Source organism: Ambystoma mexicanum, chromosome 1p (genome assembly GCF_040938575.1).
Source record: "Ambystoma mexicanum isolate Mex_15411 chromosome 1p, UKY_AmexF1_1, whole genome shotgun sequence".
NCBI lineage: Eukaryota > Metazoa > Chordata > Amphibia > Caudata > Ambystomatidae > Ambystoma > Ambystoma mexicanum.
In genome coordinates, this window is record NC_090921.1 from 469,021,622 (window position 1) to 469,043,728 (window position 22,107).

The 22,107-nt window shown below is 45.5% G+C and overlaps 1 protein-coding gene across 3 annotated transcripts in view; it reads left to right on the forward strand.

Moving 5' to 3' along the window:
* Nucleotides 1–22,107, forward strand: part of UPF1 (UPF1 RNA helicase and ATPase) — a 1,138,135-nt gene that overhangs the window by 457,081 nt on the left and 658,947 nt on the right. For all 3 annotated transcript variants that reach the window (XM_069649320.1, XM_069649322.1, XM_069649321.1), the window contains exon 14: nt 3,833–3,976. In XM_069649320.1, the coding sequence (XP_069505421.1) occupies nt 3,833–3,976 (144 nt within the window). The remainder of the gene's footprint in view (nt 1–3,832; nt 3,977–22,107) is intronic.

The following is a 22,107-nucleotide window of genomic DNA, read 5'->3' on the forward strand; positions in this document are numbered from 1 at the left end:
GTCCAGGGCCTTCAAGGAAGACACCCTACGAGGATTGCAGCAGTGGGCCTTGGTGAACTGAACGAGAGACCTCCAATCACAGAAAACACCCAACAACTACACAGGAATCATAAGGGACATAAGGTAAGTAAATAGCCAAGCCAGCACAGAAGATTATTTTGCAGCAGGATGACTTTGGAATCTGCAGCCAAATATACCCGGTCGTTCGATTCCTTCATTAAGAAGACAGGACATTGGAAGGATGTCTGCAGCAAGGATCACAGGGCAGGCTCTAGGCAAGGTTTTCCTCCTGGTTGGATGCGGCTCTGTAGATTTGGTACCTTTTTCAGAAGTACAGAAGATGACAGAATATCGCTGGTCAGATTCTCGTGATTTGCAATGTCCAGCACTCATGTCTGTGGAGGTACAGCAAGATGCCCACAAAGTTTCAGCGTAATTCGGAAGACCGTGCATAGCGACCCAGCATGCCGTGGGATGGCTCATAATGCAGGTTGTCTTGAGTCTAGTGGGTCTCACCTGGCTCGGGTGATGTTTTCAGAGTCCCCAGGTCGTTTGGAAAGAAGGGTAACAGCAGGCTCCAGTTACAGGAAATCCTTTCAGCCGCAAATTCGTAATCTTCCTCTTTGGTTTTGGTTCCCGTGGTCGACTACCTCTTCAGCTTCCAATATCAGACTTTTATGCAGGAACCCAGCCAATCAAGCAGCCATGCAACATTCAAACTTGGTTTGGGGGCTGTGTTTTCAATACTTTCAGGACAGCCATCCACCCAGTTTGAAGTGGATGCTTAAAGGCTGAACGACAAATGACTGCAGCATTATGGGCTCCTCCCTCGCTTCCTGCCTTCAGAAACTCTGAAGGCTGGGCGGGGTGTCCACAGGATCCTGCCGAAGATAAAAATCGCACACAGGAATTTCCCGCCCTAGATGTCGGGGGAAGAAACAAGTGCTAAAATGACAAAAACAAAGACTGTAGACATTTTGGTGAAATGAGCACCCACCTGTGTCTTTACCCGGGTCTGTGCCAACTGCTTGGTAAGTTCCTTCTTAAACAATAGATCCATGCAGGTATTTTCCCCTTCAGCTTCTGCTGATCCTGCTCCCATTCACTGTGGCGTCCCTCAGGGCTAGTGTGTCCCCTACACTTTATAATGTTTTTGCCAACCCACTTTTTGATGTTCTTGGCTATCTGGGGGTGTCATACACTATGCTGATGACACCCAGATACTCATCCCTATCACGGGTGATTATACAGTGGACACTAAATCCTTGAACAACGTCGAAATGGTCATTCAGGCTTGGATGGCCCAACATGAATTCTGCCTCTCTGATAAGGCGGAACTCCTCATTCTGGGTTCCATTCAATGTCTTAACAAACTTGACCACTCCAAGTCTTTCACCATTGATGGCAACGTGATCCAGGTTTCCAAGGAAACAAACATTAGGCATTTATCTTGAGTCCACACTTTCATTGACCAGACAAACTAATCCTGCCAGGTCAGCTTCGGCCTACAAATGTAAATTGATCACGGCCTGCAGACCATTTCTGTCCACCCCTAACTGCATCGTACTGGCCAGAACACTTATGTCTAAGATGGAGGGCGCTGCAATAGTCTATCTGGGGACTAGCCTGTCCAACATAAAGTTCAAATTACCCTGAAAAACGCTGTTAGAGTGGCATTAAACATTCCAAGAAACCAACAGATCTCCGACCACAGAAGTTATCTTCATTGGTTGCCTGTCGAGCACAGAATCTTTCTGAAAACTCTTGCCCTGACACACAAGTGCCTGGCCAATAAGGCCCCCCCTCCTACCTCTCCTATCGCCTTACACTGCACACCTCCTCACGACCTTTGAGAGCGGCCCAAACCCACAGTATCTCCCTTCCCAGATTCAAATTACAAAAAGCAAGGGGTGTGAGCGTCCCCCGTCCTGGCCACCAAGCTATGGAACGCCCTCCCTAAGGACATCAGACTTGAGCCTTCATTCCACTCTTCGAAGGACAAAACCAAATCATGGCTCTTTGCACAAAACTGATATACTCGCTATGCTACTTCTGATACGGCCTGCGGTCCTGAGCTTTTAGCTTGCGACCTTTGCCTCTCTCGCCTCTTTGTATATATTGCCCTGCACCTTACTTATGTTGCCAGCTGATTTGTACCTTTTGTGTCTGTAACCTGGTAAATTCGTAGCTCTTGAGCTCGAGACCCTACGCCCGCCATGTGTTATTGTACATAGCGCCCTTCTTAATATTTACCGTACTGCTAATAGGTCATATCAATGTGTCTGTAAATTGGTTGAGCCTTGTTCCTTTCGCTACTGTATTTAACTGTAACTGTTATCTACAAGATTAGGCTCCCAGTTGCCCTTGGGCCCGGTGCGCTTTATAAATAAAATACAAATAAGGTGCACCAAATTAATATAAAGCTTCACTGCCACCAGCCATTAGAGGTAGGTTTGTCCTTGTAATATAAATGTTACATTAAAAATGAAAGGGGATTCCAGCGCTCCACATAAGATGGGGGGGGGGGGGGGGGTGGGAGCTGGTTTCACCTAATAAAATGTAGAAGGTTTCCAAATATCATTTCTACCCTTGGGAGCTGTAGTTCTCACAAGGGTAGCCAGAGAAAGTAAAAAGGGGAGCCCCTCGGGCAACCCAGCAACAATAGGCACGTATTGATTGCCGAAAAGTTGTCAGAGGATAACTTTTAAAAGACACTATGGAGAGTCTTAAAAATGACAACTATAAAGAGTGAACGATTCTGTGAGTGTGGAAAAAGGTTCCCACACAGTGGTATAGGGAAAAATAATCCGCCAGTAAGTAAAGCAAAATGTTCTGGGGTTGACGCTGGTCAGGAAGATTTAATTGTTATGAAAATCTTCTCCAACACTAGTATTACACTACCCAACTATGTTCCTTTCTAAGTCATTATCTTATGTGGTTTTGCAGAGTAAATGCATTTCTCTTCAGATTCGCAAGTGCACATAATTACTGATAATACGGTAGGACTGTCAAAACCTGTAACAATGTAACTGCAAGCAACTACACAATAGGCAAGTGGCATTTGAAAAGTATTCTAAAGTATTCTAAATGTTTTGGTTTAATGTAGTGTTTTTTAAAGTAATTCTTGTGTAAATATATATTTTTATTTACATTTATTAAGGAAGTGTTTCTTTGATGTGTATTCCTAACTAGGTTCAAAGTACTTACCTATGCTACTTACCTATGCTACGTCTTACTACCAAGGTTCCATGAGTAGTACAGACTGATACAAAGAGTTGGGGGATCTATAAACCATTGGAATAGTTTTAAGTCCACCTCGCAGTGGTGGACTTTAGGAAAACTCCCCTAACAGTAGTTCAGTCTAAACAAAAGGGGTTGCAATCCTGTCACCTAAGGTGGGCTTTTCCAAGTTGCCGGACAGTAATTTGTGTAATACCCCTAACATTTACCATTGCCCATGCTGCCTAGGGTTTTTGGGAGTTGTAGTCCACAATATGAAGAGCCAAAGGTTGTAGGCCATATTCTGGAAACACTTTCTTGGCTATAGGCGCCATGCAAATGTTGAATAAATACATAGTTGGTTCCTTCTGTACTCTTTTCACATGACTCAACAGCTCCCACTGTGCCAGTTAGCCACCAGTGTGCATACATTGCAGCAATCGCTGTGTATTTCAACTCTAGGGCTACTTCACAAATAAGTTATTGTAGCAGGTTTTTGTAAACTTTTCCTATGTCTTTTGAAGCTGGTATTGGTGTCTATTTTTAGATGACGGTCTAGGCGGATTTGCCATACTGTCAGAATCACACTAATGAAAATCTTCTCTTTTTATAGAATGCAGATGTTATTTGCTGCACATGTGTGGGAGCAGGTGATCCAAGGCTTGCAAAAATGCAGTTTCGTTCAATTTTGATTGATGAAAGTACACAAGCTACTGAGCCTGAATGCATGGTTCCAGTTGTCCTTGGGGCAAAACAAGTAGGTTTCCTTTTCTTCAGCAGTATTTAAAGTCATTTAAAGCCACCTTGAAGCCCAATTTGTTTAAGAAAGAACTTGGTTTTGTGAAATGAAAATGCAATATATGCAATAACTATTTAGTAGGTTGCCTTCATAGGTCTATGGCTACTTCGGCAACGTCACTTGCACAATATAAAAGTTGTTTTACTCATGAATCATAATGTTTGGTATACTTATTGTTGGGTAGAATTTCTATCTTGTGTGTAATTCTCCTCACTTGGTGAGTCCCCAGCAATTTTTACTGGACAATTGATTTTTTCTGACTCTCCATTCTTTTTGCTAGGACTCTGTAACCCTTTATGGTTATCTTTGATGGAGTCTGCTTGCCTCCATCTTTTTGAGCCATCTGTATTTTACTGTTGCTGTACACCTGTGCAGTGTTGCTGGAAGCTCCTTGAGCTTCCCTCTTTGGTTTTCTTAGATTTTCCTGTGCTAACTTAATGTTAGGAGGATAACTTTTATCCTACCTATGCTGTTCCTTTGAGATCAACCCACCTTATGTTGAACACTGAGGGGGATACATGGTATCCTTTTTCTCACTTGTCTTGTAACTTTCTACTTACAGTGGCAAGTCGAAGTGGCTGGTGGCTGGTGGCAGTGGATATTTTCTACCAACTTTTCGTTATTTTTACACACATGCTGCTGTTGCATCTGCAGAAAGGACACATGGGCCACCATTGACTAAAATGGTGCCGTCTTCTTTTTCGCCAACTCAAGATGGCTTGCCCTTTCTTGAGCCTTCTCTGCTAACCTGGGTTGGGGGAAGTCCTGTGCACTCCTTAGTCTTAGATGGGCTTCCGTTGGGAAGCCCGCCCGGTGGCACCAGTGTGTCTGGGAGGACACCAAAACTCCTCTGGTCTTTGTCCTCAGTGTGTCCGCTTGGACCCAGTTCTAACTGGGTGCCTGACTGTCCCCTTTGGACTGCCTCCCCCCAAAGATTGAATTTAGCTTGCATAGTGATTGGCTGGGTTCCTGCATAAAAGGCGAGGGTCTTGATGCTGAAGCCAGAGTTGACAACTGGCAGATCCATTCCGAAGAAGAAAGGACATCTGCAGCTCCCTTCAGCGATCGCTAAGCCAAATGAGTGACTGCTGCTACAGCCCTCTATTCTGTGTGACAGCGAAGCTCCAGATCGGACGACTTCCTCTGTATCGAGACCAGCTACAGTTTGAACCATCCCATGAAGTGCTGCGACCTTCATGGCCTGCAATACCCAAATACTGTGGGACTGCTGCGGTGCATCGTCTCGTCAAGACAAGTTCTAGCTGCAAACCTGTGGGGATCATGTCTGGGCCTTCATAGAGTCCATTCTGATCGTAGAAGTCCCCTCAGAAGCTGTTGGTTAAGATTTTCACATTTGTGATGAATCTTCCTAACCTGTGTCAACCCCAGAAGCTTTTGCTTGAATTTGGGTATTTTCCCTTGTCCCTGGGTGAAGGGTGTTGGGCAAGATTGTATGCAGTAACCCTGTGAGAGACTACACCGGTCTTGTCCTCTTCGTATTAGGTAACCTTCCTATTGGTGTTGGTCTGTACTACCCAAGTTGGTTGAATGACTGAGCAGCCAGACTTAGCTCAAAGGGGGTAAATGTGAGCTGTAGTATTGTAATCCGCACATACAGTATACAAATAAAACACTCGGTTTTCTAGTAAAATAATTATTTAATGGTCATTTTTTTAAAGCATTCTTTAAAAAGGGCAATGTGCACCAATAATACTCTTCATAACACGTTCTCCGAATCAAGATGAGCAAGTAGAAACTAGTTGGAGATGACACACACAACCACCCCCCCCCCCCCCCCCCCCCCAAGAGGTGACTTCAATTACTAGGACAGTATTGGCATTTATATATCACATTTTGCAGGTTGTGGAAAGGAAACTTTATGGGAATGAAAAAGGTTAACAGGTTCTCGGAGCATGTGAGCACTTTTAAATCTCCCAATGAAGTCTAGATAGAATCTTTCCCAGTAATAACCGTTTTGATGCTTGTTAATCTGCTTAGAATCACATGCTGTGCATATGGTCCGACATCCAGTGGTAACCGCAGAGTATTGCATCTTGTCTTTCATGGACCGAAAGGGGACATCGGCATAGGCGTGTCAGTAACACTATCCCTATGGTGATGTGTGTAGTACCCAAAATCCCTCACGCGACGAGGTCCCTCAGATTGTTTTTTTCCGCCCAGATAACTGGTCGCCCTATAGCAGAGCTCTTACTAGAGACATTGTTTATCTTTACCGAATTGTCGGTTTATTCCCCGTTAAGTCACTTCGCCAACAAAAAACTTTGACAAAGACTACGGGGGAATCATCTACAGCTGTGGATTTTGGCGCCTAAGATCCGGCGGACAGATTATCCACGTGGTTGGGCCCTCTGGCCGACCAATACAGTAGGGAGAGTGGGGTCAGGGTGGCCATATTGTTTTAGTATGTCTTTCCTCCTTTCCCCTCTTTTCCCTTTCGGTCTGGTCATCCTTCCCTTTTGCTATGGAAAGGACTCCTTTTAGATTCTGCCCTAAGTCTAGGGTCAGATATCCTTGGAAGGACGAGCACAGGACGTGTAACGCCTGTCTCTCCCTAGAGCACGACGAGAAGCAGTGTGCGGCGTGCAAATCCCTTCGGCCCAGGACCCTTAAGGAACGCCGTGTAAAGTTGTGGGACGCATACGGCATGTCACGTGTGGAGCGCCCCTCCCCCACCGCCACACTAGCCGAAAGTGACGGGGGTACTTCGGATGAACGTCCAACGTGGATGTTATGGACCTTGAGACGGATACTTCTAGATCCGCCAAGCCAGTCCCGATCCTTCCAGGCTCGACTCTGGTCTTGCTACAGGGACCACACCCTACGACAGAGGTGTACAATCGCATTGCACTAAGCGCACAACCCCTATGCCAATTTCGACGGTTTCGTCGAAAAAAGCGAAGGCGCCAATGGGGCCGCCGAAGTCTTCGCCGGTTCCCTCGGATCGCGCTGATCCTCGTCCTTCCCCGCATTTGCATCAGCGCATGGCGACTAGGCAACCAATAAAAGCCAAGGGCGCTAATCCTACACACGTCGAAAGCCGGGAGCCCAACGCTTCGAGTTCCAAGGCCTCAGTAGGCCCAAAAACTACAACTAGGCCTCTACCCGGAAACCCATCCGCTAAACCTCCTGGTGGCACGGATGGTATTTCTGCTGCCGACAAATCATCTGAGCTTTTGTCCCTCGACGATTCGGCGACTATCCAAAGTAGCATTGGAAGGATCGCAGTGGCGGTGGGTCTTATCCCGGTCCCGCCGAAGGTTGAGACAATCTGCGGAAAAGTTTTCGGCGGATTGGAATCCCGATTCCGATGGAATTTACGTAGTCAAGAGACTCTCTCCGACACCCTTAGAGGTTCCTGTCGTGGCCAAAGTCCGGAGAATGTCACTTCTCCTCGCGCCGGCACGTTTAGGTCCTCTAAATGGACTACAGAAAAGTTTGAAGGTTGTATGGATCGGCTAGAGCGGATTATCGCCTCTTCAGATAATCTGCCCCCGACAAAAGCATGGGTAGACCCTAACCCTCAAGTAGATCAGTCTCAGGTTTTCCAACAAGACAACTTGAGCCATATGGATACTTATAGAGATCTATAATGAGGAAGAAGAAGCTTCCCTTCTCAAACTATGAGGAAGATCAACAGGACACAACAGAGAACTGGGAGGAGACCCAGCAGGAAGGTGAAAACCCTTGGACACAAGAAGATCAGGACGCTGATATTTTGTGCCTGGATTCTCCTCCGTCCACCCCGGCTCGCCTGGCCTCCCCTGTGGATGACCATATGGCTTTCAACTACATGTTGAAAAAAGCGGCAGAATTCTTCAAAATTGCCACTCAAGAGGTGGTACCGGAGCAAGATTTCGTGGAGGATATTATCAAAGAAAAACCTCCAGCGAGTCAATCCATCCCCCTCATTCCGTCTCTCCGGAGACGGGTAGGTCCATCTTTGGTTACACCTGCTCAGACACGAGCGGTGAACCAGAGAATCGAAAAATAATTTCGGCCTTCTCCTACCGACCCTCTGTATATCAAAGGGCACGCCATCCCAGACTCACTGGTAGTGACTACCACTCGAAAGAGGGCATGGATACCCCTTGCCACGAGAGAATCAACACCAGCCAAGGATTCTAAAAGGTTGTATGCCTTGGGCAAACGTGCAACATCAGCAGCTGCATACACCATTCGGGTTGCTGCTAATACTACACTATTAGCAAGCTATGCTGATGCCCAATGGCACTTGCTCCAAGAAGGCCTCCAGGAGGTTCCAGAACCAGCCAGAACAAAGCTTCTCGCCATTGTTTCGGAGGGAAAACTGGTTAATCAGAATGTAGTGAAGAACACCCTGGACACTGCAGAAACAGCAGGCAGGTCTCTTGCACAAGGTACTCTTCCAAAAAGACATGCATGGCTGCGGTCATCGGGCTTCAGACCTGAGACTCTGGCCTCTCTCATTAATAAACCCATTGAGGAGACTAACCTCTTCGGGAAAGCAGTGGATGAAGCATTGGAGACGGGCGAGAAGGAGCACAAGACTATAAGGTTTGCACCTGATTACACAAACCCTCCTCCCAGAAGGGGTCAGAAATGCGGCAAAGGTAGAGGCAACGGCCCCAATCCCAGAGCAGCCTCTGGTCAGATATGACCTCCAGGTCCCCTCCCATGTCTCCCCGGTCGGGAGGGGTCGATTAACATCTTTTCTCAAGGCATGGGAGGGGATAACTTCTGGGGGTCTTAAAGACGATCGCCCACGGTTATTGCGTGGAATTCACCCTACCTCCACAGTTCAGACCGCTGCGCTCATGGCGCCTTTCACCGGACCACCTGGAGATCCTGATTCAAGAGGTGGAAGCTCTGCTGGGAAAGGACTCCATAGAAGCCGTCGTACCTATTCTGGTAAACGAGGGCATTTATTCAGTGTACTTCCTTGTACCCAAAAAGGATCTTACCATGCGTCTTGTTCTGGATCTGCACCCAGCAAACAAGTTTATAAAACCCCAGAGGTTTTGCATGGTAACACTGCAGGAGGTGATCCCATTGCTGAAACAGGGTTTTCATGGCAACATTGGATATGAAAGATGCATACTTTCATATTTCAATGTTGCCAGCGCACAGAAAATACCTAAGGTTCATGATTCAGGACAAACACTACCAGTTCAAAGTGCTCCCCTTCGGCATCGCCTCAGCGCCAAGGGTGTTTACCAAAGTCCTGGCAGTGGCAGCAGCATACCTGTGCATACTATCAGTCCCAGTTTACCCTTACCTCGACGACTGGCTCATTACGGGGGACTCGTTCGGCGCTTGTTTTTCGAACACCCAAAAAACAGTAGATCTCCTTCAGCCTGGGTTTTTCAATCAACGAAAAGAAATCCAGCTTAGTCCCCAGCCAAGTAAAACAATTTCTGGGAGCACTGATTCGGACGGAAGACGGCCTTGTCTTCCCCTCCAGCGAGAGGGTTCAGAACATGCTCTCTCAGGTTCCTCAATATGTAGCCAGTCGGGAGGTGACGGTACGCAAAGCCATGCATTTGCTAGGGATGATAGCGTCATGCATATACTTGGTTCCCCACGCGCGGCTGCACATGCGTCCCATGCAAGAGTGGCTCAACAGCCAGTGGTGTCAGGCCAGTGGACAATGGGAAGATCTGTTGTCTCGCCAGCCCTCGTTCTCTCTGCAGTGGTGGTCAAGAGAAAACCTCTTGAAGGGGAAGACCTTCACCACCGCTGCAGTGGAATCCACTCTTACGACAGACTCATCTCTCGCAGGGTGGGGGGGGGGGATTCACCTACTACAGCAGACAGCACACCGAGTGTGGTCCCCTCAGGTGTCGTCCAATCATATAAACTTACTGGAGCTACTAGCTGTGTTCAAAGCATTGAAAGCCTTTCAGGGGCAACTGCAAGGGAAGACAAGACATTGCTGATCCTAACCAACAGCACTACAGCAATGTATTACCTGAACACACAGGGGGCACTCACTCTCCAGGGCTATCCAAGCTGTCCCAGAACATTTGGCTATGGGCTCTCAAACACAAGATGTTTGTTATCCCAACATGTTCCAGGGGAACTCAATCTTCTGGCAGACGTACACAGCTGAGGCTTTTTCCCCTGCCAGAAGAATACGAATGGCGGCTGCACGAAGACATTGTGTCCAACATCTTCGCAAAATGGGGTTTCCCAGAGATCGACCTGTTCGCTACTCAGGAGAACGCCCAATGCCAAGACTACGCCTCCAGGTACCCCCAGAACCGATCCAAGGAGAACAGTCTCTAGATAACTTGGTCAGGGAAATGTGTCTACGCCCTCCCCCCCACCCGACTCCCCTTCTCAACAAGATAGTGCACAAGATGCACCAGGATCCAGTTACCATGATGTCCCTCTCCCCACCAGTCAACTGCCCTGCCCATACAACATGTCTCAGGATAGGGGGAGACCCTCCACCCATGCCCACAAACTCTGAACTTAGCAGCTTGGCTCCTGAGATTATAGAGTTTGGACACCTGCAACTCCCTCAGAGATGCATGGACATACTCTGGGGAAGCGAGAAAGCCTAATGCACATTATTGCTATGCGAGCAAATGGAAACGGTTTGTCATCTGGTGTAATTCCAAGGGCGTCAATCCTATCGATTGCTCACCCTCACACATTGCGTTTTATCTAACCCACCTTTTGGACTCTGGGTTAGTCTTCAATTCCCTAAAGGTTCATTTGGCTGCTCTGTCAGCCTACAACACATCACAGCAAAAAGTATTGTGGTGGAAGATAGTAATTAAAGCCTTTATGGAAGGGGTTAAGAGGATTTATCCTCCCATCTCTCATCCAGCCCCTGGGTGGGATCTGAATGTGGTTTTCACCACGCTCATGGGAGCTCCCTTTGAGCCTATGCATAAAGCAAGTCTGAAAGATCTGACATAACTTCTATCAGAATAGTTAGCGAACTACAGGCTCTTTCTATTTTAGACCCCTTTGTTACAGTCCACAAAGATAAGGTAGTTCTGCGCACACATCCCAGGTTTGCGCCTGAAATTTATCTCAAAGTTCCATGTGAACCAGTCAATCGAGCTACCCACGTTTTTCCAGAAACCTACTAACATGGCCGAAAGAAGCCTTCACACACTAGACTTGAGCAGGGCAGTCATGTTTTACATGGAAAGGACTAAATCACTGAGGAAGACTAAACAATTCTTTGTTTTAGTGGCAGCTGGTAGAGAAGGGGATCCTGTCTCTAAATCAGCAATCTCGAGGTGGATTGTCAAATTCATCACACTTTTACTCTTGCGAAGAGAACTGCCCTTCAAGCGTAGAGCACACTCTACTCAAGGCACTGGGGTATCCATAGCATTCATTGCAAATGTTCCCCTAGAGTCCATTTGCAAAGCGGCAACCTGGAGTTCTGTACTCACCTTTACAAATCACTATTGCCTTGGTCTGATTCTCAGGTGGGACAAGCAGTACTAAGACATCTTTTCTCTACTGTTCCTGCTCACAACCCACCTCCAACTCTGGGTACTGCTCGCTAGTCTATGCACAGCATGAGATTCTAAGCAGATTAACAAGCATCAAAAGACCTGCATTACTCACCGTAATAGCATTTCTGATGATTGTATCTGCTTAGATTCACATGCGCCCTCCTTACCCCCCCCCCACCCCCCCCCCGCTCGGGGTGGAAGGAACATAGACGTCTTACTACTTTCCCTCTTTATGTACTCACTCTCTATAGCCTTAGGCTCCCTCGTGGCAGAAAAAATACAATCGGAGGGACCTCGGCGCGTGAGGGATTTTGGGTACTACACATCGCAATAGGGATAGTGTTACAGACACGCCTATGCCGACGTCCACTTTCGGTCCCCGAAAGACAAGATGCGATACTCTGCGGTTACCACTGGATGTCGGACCATATGCACAGCATGTGAATCTGTTGGGTATTTTGTGTAGATTTGGGGCCTAGCTGTATTTTCTTACCGCCAAAAATAAAAATAATTTAGCAATAATCACTCCTTGCATTCAGATTGGGTTTGGTATTATAGTGGTATTGTGGCTATGCATTATTTCAGTACACAGATATATTTGGTTGGTATACATTTGTTTGTGGTATAGTGATGAGCATCATTTCTTCGTTTTATTTGTGGCCCCAACATACAAAACCCCTTTCTTTTGTCTAGACTGTTATTGTGATCTCTAGAAGCCTCGGGCTTCTACATTATTCAAGAACACCACATTTTCATATGGAGTGCCACTTATGGCTGTTATCACTGATTTATCTACACCAGTGAGCTATGCTTCCATAAAGTATTCACAATAACATGTGGTATAATCACTAATTTACATTAGTGAAACTATTTCCAGAGGCCTCTCTCTCTGCTGACTCATGTACGTCCAGCAGACTATCAGATTGTGGTTCACTCCGAAGTGTGTCACACATACACCGAGTGGAACCACACACACAGCTATTTACTCATAACATAACCTTTTCCACATGGGATGCTTGGCATATATTACCTAATAACCTCCCCTTTTATCATGTGATATGGGCTAGCTGCACCAGAGAAAAACGGAAGCAAATAGAAGCCTTTACAAAGATTGTGATTTACATCAGTTTCATTTCAAAAATCATACATTACCAGTTTTGCAAGGCAGTCTTTTCTAGAATAAACATAAGAGAAACAATTGCAAAATACATGGCATTTCATTAGATTATTTGCAACAATAAAAAGAACAGTGCATCAGTTGACTTGCATTTCTGAATGGCAACATTAGAATGCAGCTATCACTACGCTGCCTGACAGAAATAGATTTTTCATTCACACACCGAACTCTCACTTTGTATAAGATAATTACCAGCAAATTGTAGCTGTTCAGCACGCAAACTCTCTGGGCTGGTCGCTTTCTTCAAATGGCTCAGGGCTTCCTTTTAGAGCACCCGGCGAGGATGCAGTTCCAATCTGCACTCTTTTGTCCTCAAGCTGCTGATAATTGACTGGAATCTCCAGCCTGTGAAGGTCAGCAGTGCACTGGAACAACGCCTCTCAATCAGGCAACCCCACAGCAACTCCCGTCAAGTCCTCACCGAAGCTGTGCAAAATGTCCACTAACCTGCCTTCTCCCCAAGCTGCTTCAAGAGACCTCTGTTACAGCCCCTAACGTGATGCCTGCCCAATAAGAATCCACTATGTCATACCCTCCTTCAAACAATAGCTCACTTTTCAGTAAGAAACTCTATCTACTCATTTCCTGCTTATTCGAGTTTTGTTTCCTGAGCAAGGACCGTGAAAAGCACAGAGAAAGAAAGAAAAATTCTGAATGCCCGTTTAAAATGAGTTTCAGCCTTCCTCATTTTTAACATGGAGAACACATAATATTAAGAAGTTAGAATCATGTTAGTACTGTTAATTATATTAGTTCATTAATCCTCTGTCTCCTGCAACAGAGGCATTTCAGGTGAGAAAAAAAATGGTGTTTTTAAATGTGAAAAAAAAAGTTTTTGACTGAGTAGCCTGTCTTCATTTACATGTCCATATGTTACACTGGCAACACATGGCTTGCTGTACCGCATTATAGCAATGCATTGATCCCATGCAGTGGCGCTGCACTCCAAAAACACGCTATACATTGATCCTTGTGCAGTGGCGCTGCACTCCAAAACACACTAATCCTACAAATCTAAGCGGATACACTCAACAGAAATGCTATTACGGTAAGTAATGCATGTCTTTCAAACAAGTTCCCACCTATGAGGGACAGTGGCCAGAAGAGCCTGCAGGGAGCCAGGACAGCCATAGTCAATTTGAACAAGGTCTGTGGAACTGAGGCACTTTTTAGCACAAACGTCTTGCACAGAGGTAGTTCGTAGAAAATCACAGTGGGGCTATGTCGGGCAAGATTGTATGCAGTACCCCGTGGGAGACTGCACCAGCCTTGTCGTCCTGGCTATAGTTAACCCAACTGTTAGGCAAGATTGTATGCAGTACACTTTGGGTGCCCTAAAACAACCCTGACAACCTGGCTATAGGAACCCAACCTATGGTATACGCTTGTACTACACAGGTTGGTAGCATGTTGAGCAGCCATGCTTATCTCAAGAGAGGTCAATGTGAGCTGTAGGGGAGTTACACAGAGAATCACATTGACACATATTCAAATAAACACTTACACACAAGGTTTCTTGAATAAACAATTATTAATTTATCAGTCCGTTAGAATAAGCCTTCTTCAGAAGGGAGCAATATAAAAGTAACACACAGATACACTCCAAATGTACACACTCTTAGTTTCTAAATCGGTACAGACCCTTTTGGGATGGCCCACAGTCTTAACCTACTCCCTCAGGTGACTTCAATAATTAGGATGCTGGGGACATTAATATCTTACTTTTGCATTTGGAATACTCTTGGAATTTGGTCAAAGGAAAAGGTTATAGAACAAACAAGGGAGCACAAATATTCTTAAGCAGGCAAATACTTTTGGATCCCATAAGCAGAGTCATTCAGTATAACAGGTTAAGCCAAAGTCAACGGGCAAAAGTCTATATGAGCTGAAACACTTCTGGTAGGTAAAAGTCTTTGCACAATGTTTTAGAAGTCTTTGAAGAAAATAATTATTAATGTAGGGCCACAAGCTGTTTAGGCTTGCGAGTAGTAGAAGATGCAAGCAACTCTACAATAAGAGGTAAGTTAGGCGCCAGGGTGCCTTCTGGGTGTTTGTGCGCTCTATAAATGCATCTAACATAAGTTCGCTCAGTCTTTGCAGTACCTTTTTTGAATTGAAGAAAAAGTGCAGCAGATGACTTCTATTCCTGTGCAGCTCTGCAGATCCTACTGTTCCTGGGCCTCAGTCGTGGGAACAAGAGGGAGAACTTCTGGGGACTCCTGCACTACAATGGGGCGGTCACCGCTCGCAACCAGCAATCTTCAAACAAGTGGCACTTCGGTGTTTCAGCTCCTCGCCAATAACTCAAATGGCAATACTGCGGTTTCTGGCTGGCGAGATGGACTTTCCTTGCTTCTGGGGTCCCGCACTCTGGTGAGGGGGCTCATGCTCAGTCAGTCCAGCTTCCTGGGAGTCCGGAGGATCATCCTGGAGCTCTTGGCCAACTTAAAAGCATCGCACACGATCTGGTGTTCCTCTCCCTGGTGTTTCGGTTTCCAGCAGCAACTCTGTGGAAATGCATCCAGCTCCAAGAGAATGTCCAGGTGGCTTACTTTGGAGTTGATTGGTCCCACCGGGCAAACAAACGGTCCAAGAGTTGCAGCAGGCGTCCTCTTCAAGTTCTTCGGTTCCTTTGTCCAGGTGGCGACTCAGCCTTCAAGCCAAAAGCCTCGCCTTTTATTCAGTTCTCTCCCACTCATTACAGTTTAGCTGTCCGTCACCCACCAGGGTTGGGATTGCCGGCCAATCGCTACAGAGTGTATTTGGGTCTCCTCAGAGACTAAGCACAGGGAGTTTCGGGCACCTCCCTTCCTGCCCCCACCAGACACCCTGGAGCCAGAGGCAGGCTTCAATCGTGAATCCCGCCTAGGACAAAGTGCACAAAGGGACCAAACCTGGTTTGATGCGCAGAGTAAATCTCAAGAAGGACCTTTCCACAAAGAAATGGCGAAGAAAGACAACCGGGCCATTTTGACAAAAATGGCACCCTTGGTTGTTTTACTGCAGGTGCAAACTCAGCCTACAGTAAATGCACACCACGATAGTGAAAAGTAAACCACTGCCACCAGTCATTCAGTGAGTAAAGGGTAACATAAAAAGTTACATGAGAGGCTAGACAAAGGGGATACGAAGTAACCCCTCCAGCACGCTATTGTAAGAGTGTGCTCTGGGTCTAGAAAGTTACAAATGGATGTAAAGTCAATTTCACTTTACTGCTCTAGGAAACAGTAGTTTATCCCAGAGAAGAAGGTATTTAAACCTTTGGGAAATCTAGAAGACTTCCCTGTGCCACTGCACTGATGGTGCTGTGTGACACAATGTAAACAATGATGCCTATGGATTTTGTCAGACTCCATAAACAAAAGAAACCGAGTTAAAAATCACATTAAAATACATGAGAGAGTGGAAAAAAGGCTTTCGTTCTCTCCAGGTTAAAACATAGTCCTCAACATCCAGCTATGTTCCTGGGGGTCTCTAGGGTGGAGGGAATTAGCACATTTCTGAGAAGTCTCCCTAACATTAGCTGCTGCTCTTCTAAACTTGCAACCCTTGGTTGGGCTTCCCTGAATTGCGTTGGTGCTATACTAAAATAGTTTCGTAATGTTCTTTATTACCTTGGAAACTGTATTCTACACTTCTTAAAAGTATACTAGCTACTAGATAAAGTATAGTTCTGTATCAATAGGTCACTTACCATGAAATTCATTGAAATACATTATTGAAGTGTAAATGGGTTTTGCATTCCCTAATTTACTTAGTGCATTCTAAAATAGTGTTCATACTTATCGAGTAACTTGAGGCCCCCCCAGAAAGTAGGAATTGTTTTACTAGCTTTGAACAGAGTTTTAAAAAGTAATGTTGCAAGGAGTATACTCCTAACAGGGTTGGTTTACTATGTGATTTCCTAACCAAGTGTCACTGCATGACTGACACCTACACTTGAATTACTGATTGTATTCTAAAAGCATATCGGACCTTGTAGTATTCCCCAAGAATAGTATATTGCTATCCTGAATGTATAACCTTATGTTTGACTAACCTTGACTTGCTGCTTGCTCATCTTAATAAGGTTATATGTTTGTTTTGCATACCATAGGTATTGAGTTGGTTTGTTTGATTGTGTTTATATGATGCTATAGTAATTACAAGAATTTTCTTGGTCTACTTGTATTTAAATACACCCTTTATTTTTACTATACATAGTTTGTTTCTCTTTGGACCATATGCATGCTACAATTTTAGTACTAAGCTACAGCCCAGTCTCCTTCCTAAGATAAGTCTGGCTGCTCTTTTTATGCTACCAAATGTTCTCAGGTGGTACAGCCTTATACTAAGTGGATTGTACAGTTTGGGGAGTTTTCCCAATGTCCTCCGGAAGGTAGGACTTTACAAAAAATCCCAATTGTTTGTAGATCCCCACTTCTTAGTATCCGTCTGTACTACTCATGGAAACTTGCTAGATTGGCAGAGCAGTTAGGCTTATCCTAAGAGAAAGATGTGAGCGGTAGGCAAGTACACAGGACCTAATTAGTAAAGCAATTCAAAGAAACTATGTATAGTAAAATATAATGTATTAGATGTACACAAGAATTGCTTTTAAATACCCAGCACATTGAACCAAAACACTTTAGAAAACTTGAATACTTTTAAAAGGCCACTGCTTAGTTTGTAGTGGTTCACGGTTACAATTGTTACAGCTTTTGACAGTAATGACAGTTCTATCGTATTATCAGTAATAACGCGCACTCACAAAACTTAGAAGAAATACGGTAAGTAAATTTACTTTGCAAACGCACATAAGATGGTGACTTTTATGGAGGAAAATGGTTGGTGTAAAATTGGCAATGCTTAAGGTTCAGTCTTTTAAGGTGCAAAACGCAACCCTAGCTAAAGGCGGTTTGGAGAGGGCTCAGTCTTGACAAGCAGCAGAACAAACTCCTCTGGATATTTTCTAGTCGCAAAGATCAGAGAGGATACAACCAACATTGGATACCCTGCTAAAGGACTCACTAATAGCACACAAGCAGCAGCCTAGGCCTGAGGGGGTTGCCCTGGACACCTCTATGTGCACACCAACGCTCTGGAGCGTCTTTTCAGATTAAGGTAAGCAATACCCTTTTCCCCTCAGTTCCTATGGTTTGAAGAAATCTTTGTGGCCGGATTCTCCTCGATGTGACAGCACTGGACCAGACCCCTGGATTCCTTGGTCTGATGATGAAAGGCAGGGCAATGGACGGGCTCACAGCAGTCTTAGGGGAGTGCCTCTGGCACGGATTTCAGCGATTTCTCTGGCCACCCTGCGGTTTTGGCGCCTTTTCAGCCATTCCAAGAAAGGACCCGCCCGGACATTCTTCCTCCGTTCCTGAAGTCCTGCACTCTGTTGGGACTTGGACAGGCCGGATTGTGTCTGAGGTTCACCTGGAGCTCAGCTAAGACTAGGACGTGACCAAGAACCACGCTAGTAATGGCGAAAAAAAGAAAGGACCACCAATTAGACTCAATAGGACAGTAAAACATAAAGAACTGAGTTCCAAAAGACAGAGCCCATAAGAATGGAGTGGAAAAAAGAAAAAAGATTAAAGAAAAAGTTCCAGCAAAAAAGTGTTGAGGTTCTTACTAGGCGAATGAATGAAGCATACAAATATCATCTCCCATCACTTGTTCCCTGAGACTAAACCGGAGGATCTAATCAACTCCTGGATGAATCTCTTGAGCCAGTCAGTCATACTTTATGGAGAGGCCATCAGCATTCTTAAATTGGGTTCCTGACCTGTCCTCAATAGTGAAGTCAAAGCCGTGTGGGTTTTCTCCTTTCATCTGCATGAACACCCTTAACGGTTGGTGGCCAGTTTGAATCCTGAAAGTAGTTCCATAGAGATATGGCCTGAACTTTTCAGGGCCCATACAATAGAAAAACATTCATGTTAAATTGTGACCTACCTGGTTTTCCTATATTTTAGTTTTCGACGAATAAAGCTGATGCAGTGCTCCCTGCCTTTGCTATCAAATTGACCCAAGACTGCTCCTATCCCTGTGTTGAAAGTATCAGTCTGGACTAAGAAGGCCTGAGTATAATCTGGAGCTCTCAGGACTTGCGCTTTACAGAGAACATATTTCAGCCAGTGGAAGGCTTTTTCAGAGTCCTCATTACACTTGACCTTTTTAGGGTACTTGGGAGAGGATACAGTATTCAGAGGAGAAGCTATGGTCCCACAGTTCTCAATGACTTGTCTGTGGTAACAAATAAGTCCTAAGAAGGCTCTTGAGTTTAAGTAGTTGGACAGGCCTAGTCCTGTACTTTGCTGGGTAAGGACGTAATCTTCGCTTTTCCTACCTCATGACCAAGGCTGACCACTTTGCTCTGACCAACTTGGCATTTACTTGCTTTGATGGTCAGTTTGGCCTGCTGAAGGGCCTGCAACACATGACCCAGGTGAGTTTTAATGTTGTTCCCAGGTAGGGCTGGACACTGCACTATCATCCAAGTATACAATGCAGACGTTCTCTAACCCATTCAGAACATGGTTCACCATCCTCTGGAATGTGGCAGGTGCATTCTTTGAACTAAAGGGCATGACCTTAAATTGGTACAAGCCTTCTCAATGGAGAATGCTGTTTTCTCCTTGGGCATGGTCAGTCATAACGACTTGCCAGGTCAAAAGTACTTAGGAATTTTGCTGAGCCCAGCTTATCTTTTCATCTCTCGCTGGCAAGGGATGGACATCAGTCTTAGGGACTGCATGTAATGCCCTATAGTTAACACAGAATTTAAGTTCCCTAGTTCCTGCCTTTGGCACTAAAACCGCTGGCAAAGTGAGTTAACTAATCTTTGCACTCCTCCTGTCGCTGCTGTCAGATTAATGGAGAGTTTTACTCCTTCTACTGATCCATCTGAAGGGTGTCTCCGTTAATGAGAATTTTCATTTATGTGCGAATACCCTTCAAACTTGGACCCCTAGCACTTTTGCTGGACTTGGAAATAAAGATTTTAACCCTGGGATGAGTGAGACCTTTTTCTCACTCGTGTTTTTACCCGATTTGGATTGTTTACACTGTTTTTGGAGTCTGACAAACTCCATAGGCTTTTTATTTTTTTTTTATGGTGACACACAGCACCTTAGATTTCTCATAAGGTCTAAATGCCTTTTCTTGTGTAAACTACAGTTACCAAGAATAGTTAAGTGAAATTGACTTACCTTTCCTATTTCTAGGTTCAGCACACACCATCTTAAGTGCAGTGCTGGGAGGGGGGGGTTACCTAGTAACCCCTTATCCTGCTTTCCCATGCAATATTGTTGTTATCCTCACTACTTTAAATGGCTGGTTTACTTTTTCCTACCATTGTGCTTTTCTACCGCAGGCTGAACCCTGCAGCACCCATGGATGACCATTATGTCAAAATGGCACCTGCCTTCCCCCCCCCCCCCCCCCCCCCCCCATTTCCTGTTTGTAAGGTCTTTTTGGGGTTTGTGCATTGACCGGTTTGAGCCCTTTCTTTGGCTGGCTTCAGCCCTGAAGCCCGCCTCAGGCTCTGTCTGGTAGGACAGGATCTGAGGGAGGGTTCCGAAACTCCCCTGTCCTTTGTCTCTAGAAATGACTGAATGCAACTAGTCCTGATTGGCTGGCTAGCTGTCCTGTAAGGACAGCCACCCTGCTGTGTGATTGACAGCCTTGGCTGTGCATGAATGGGAGAAACCTGCGTAAAAGGCAAGGGTTTTGGGGGCTACAGGCAGTCGACCAATGGGAGAAACACCCGATGAAGAAACTGTGAACAAAGCTTGCTGCAACCTCCTGGAGCTTTGAATTGCTTGGTGAAGCCCTGCTGCTGTGCTGACTTTTAGGTGTATTCTCATAAATGTGCCAATTCCCTCCGCCTTGGAAACCCCCAGCAACTTTGTTGGATTTTGAGCACTTGACTTTTTAACCTGGGGAGAGAGACCCTTTTTCCCCCACTCATGTATTTGATGTGATTTTGAACTGTTTCATTTGGTTGTGGAGTCTGACAAACTCCATAGGGATCATCTTTTACATTGTCACACAGCACCTTCAGTACAGTGGCACATGGAAGTCTTCCAGATTTCCAAAGGTTTAAATACATTCCCTGGGATAAACTGTTTACCAGAGCAGTAAAGTGAAATTGACTTTACTTACATTTGTAACTTTCTTGACCCAGCGCACACACTATCCTACAATAGGGTGATGGAGGGGTTACCTAGTATCCCCTTTGTCTAGCTTCTCATGTAAAAATGTTATGTTACTCTTTTCTCACTGGCTGGTGGCAGTGGTTTCATTTTAACTACCACGGGCTGCATTCGCAGCTGCAGTAAAGTCAAAATGGCCCGGTCTTCTTTTTCGCCATTTATTTGTAGAAAAGTGGAATGAATGGGAGAGAACTGAATACAAGATGAGGCTTTTGGCTTGGAAGGCAGTCGACCACTGGACGAAGGAACAGAAGACTAACTTGAAGAGGACACCTGCTGCAACTCCTGGACCATTGGTTTGCCCGGTGAAGACCTGCTGTGATGCTCAAACTCCAAATTCGTCTCGACAGAGAAGCCCCTGCAAGAATGACTTCTCCCCTTGAGTTGGTGGCACCAATCAACTCCAAAGTAAGCCACCTGGACATCCTTCTTGGAGCTGGTTGAATTTCCAGAGTTGCTGGAAACCAAAGAGCCAGGGAGAGGAACACCAGATTGTGTGCGTTGCTTTTAAGTTGGCCTAGAGCTCCAGGAAGATCCTCTGGACTCCCAGGAAGCAGGACTGACCGAGCCTGAGCCCCCTCAACAGAGTGCGGGACCCCAGAAGCAAGGAAAGTCCATCTCGACAGCCAGAAACCGCTGTTCCTGTAGTCCCGATGAGCTGAAACACTGAAGTGCCACTTGTTGGAAAGATTGCCGGTTATGAGCGGCGACTGTCCCATTGCAGAGCAGGAGTCCCCAGAAGTCCTCTCTTGTCCACACGACTGAGGCTCGAACAGTGAGATCTGCAGAGCTGCACAGGAATAGAAGTCATCTGCTGCACTTTTTCTTCAATACAAAGGTACTGTAAATTCTGAGAGAACTTCCCTCTCATTGTAGAGTTGCTTGCATTTTCTACTCGCAAGCCTAATCAGCTTGTGGCCCTACATTTGATTCTTCTTTTTTTCAGACTTCTAAAAGATTGTGCAAAGACTTTTCTACTTACCTGCCAGAGGTTCTTCATCCTATATAAGACTTTTGCACATTGACTTTGGCTTAGTCTGTTAGACTGAATGTCTCTGCTTAGGGGATTCAAAAGTATTTGCCTGGTTAAGAATATTTACCAACTTCTAACAGTGTTCAGAATGCAAACAGTAAGATATTAATGTCCCCAGCAGCCTAGCTATTGAAGTCACCTAAGGGTTAAGGTTGTTTTGAGGGGATTGGGTCCTCCGACGTATTCCATATCGGACA